General features: G+C 50.2%; 1 protein-coding gene across 1 annotated transcript in view; it reads left to right on the plus strand.

Moving 5' to 3' along the window:
- The window catches only part of OGFOD2 (2-oxoglutarate and iron-dependent oxygenase domain containing 2), a gene marked incomplete at both ends in the record, with an annotated part of 2861 nt that extends 1483 nt beyond the window's left edge, over nt 1–1378 (plus strand). Inside the window, 2 exon segments of the mRNA XM_008943946.1 lie at nt 552–676; nt 1121–1378. Of these exon segments, the coding sequence (XP_008942194.1) occupies nt 552–676; nt 1121–1378 (383 nt within the window).
- Nucleotides 1379–1435: the final 57 nt, after the last annotated feature.

Here is a 1435-nt window from a genome sequence, read left to right on the forward strand (position 1 = left end):
CGTTGGGGGCTCCTGGTTCTCCCCAAGGCACGACTGCCAGCCACTCAGCCTCTTCATGCTGTCTTTATCTCAGCCCCTATACCCTCCACACCGAGCTGCCCTTACACAGACCTTTAGGGCTCTTCCCTGACAGGCAAGCTCAGAAGGCTGTGTCTGCCCAGAAGACTCAATCCTACATCCCCTAAATGACCTTGAGTCTCTTTCTTCCAGGAGGCCGTATTGGGACTTTGTGAAGTATTTGCCTGTGATAAGCTGTTGATTCACTGCCCTCCTCTAAAGTCTCAAAACATTTCCTTAGCACCTGCAGCAGCCCTTGAAATCAGTCCCAGACCCCCTGGCTGGATGGGGAGCCTGGAAACCAGGGGCCAACACGAAAACCAACAAATACATCCCAGAGCAGATCCCAGGGAACGGTTCCAGCCCTTTGAGCAGCCTGAGCACAAAGTGAAGCACGTGGGCCCTGTGTTCTCACCGAGTCCAGCAGAGTCTGGCCAGACAGCATGACAGCCAAGAACAGTTCCCATCAAACAGTGTCTCCCTTCTCTTGACAGACAAGAGGATCTATCGACTGCCGGTGTTCACAGAGGAGTTCTGCCAAGCCTTTGTGGAGGAGCTGGAGAACTTTGAGCAGTCGGATATGCCTAAAGGCAGGCCCAACACTATGAATAACTATGGGGTAGGACTCACTCTCTTCTGTGCTTCTTTAGGGGGAGTATTCACAAGCAGACTGTTTACCTCTTCACACTCCGTCCTGTTCCAAAATTTCTGTAGTTTGATCACAGTGCAGTTTGAGTACAGCCCCCCTGAAGTGAAGGGGTTGAGGGAATGTGTGTAACCTGGACAAAAGGACAGGGGAAGGCAGGGAAAAGGGATGGGACTTGGTATCTCAAGGCAAAGAGCACCTTGTATTTAAGCAATCAAGTCAGGTTCTAAAGAACACCCAACTCTTGATCTTACTGGCTTTTCCCCACCACCTTCCACTTGATCTTCCTTCTTTTGCCTGTAGCTGGAGCCTTTGCTCTAAAGTTCTTTACCTGAGTGAGTGTCAGGGTTGGAAGAGAACAGGACAGCTCTGATGATGTAGTTTGTCAGCTCTCTCCACCTCCTCTCTTTGAGACAGGTTTTGCTAAATGAGCTGGGGATGGATGAAACCCTCATCACACCCCTGCGTGAAAAATACCTGCAGCCCATAACTGCCCTGCTTTATCCTGACTTGGGGGGAGCCTGTCTGGACAGCCATAAAGCATTTGTGGTCAAGTACTCACTACATGAAGACCTGGATCTGAGCTCTCACTATGACAATGCAGAAGTCACTTTAAACGTTTCTCTGGGAAAAGACTTCACAGAAGGCAACTTGTACTTTGGGGATTTCAGACAGGTACTGAGCATATTCCTACTTGGGACCCTGATTCTGTTCCCCTCTACCTCCTCACCC

The sequence above is a fragment of the Merops nubicus genome, unplaced genomic scaffold (genome assembly GCF_000691845.1).
Source record: "Merops nubicus isolate BGI_N331 unplaced genomic scaffold, ASM69184v1 scaffold20267, whole genome shotgun sequence".
Lineage (NCBI taxonomy): Eukaryota > Metazoa > Chordata > Aves > Coraciiformes > Meropidae > Merops > Merops nubicus.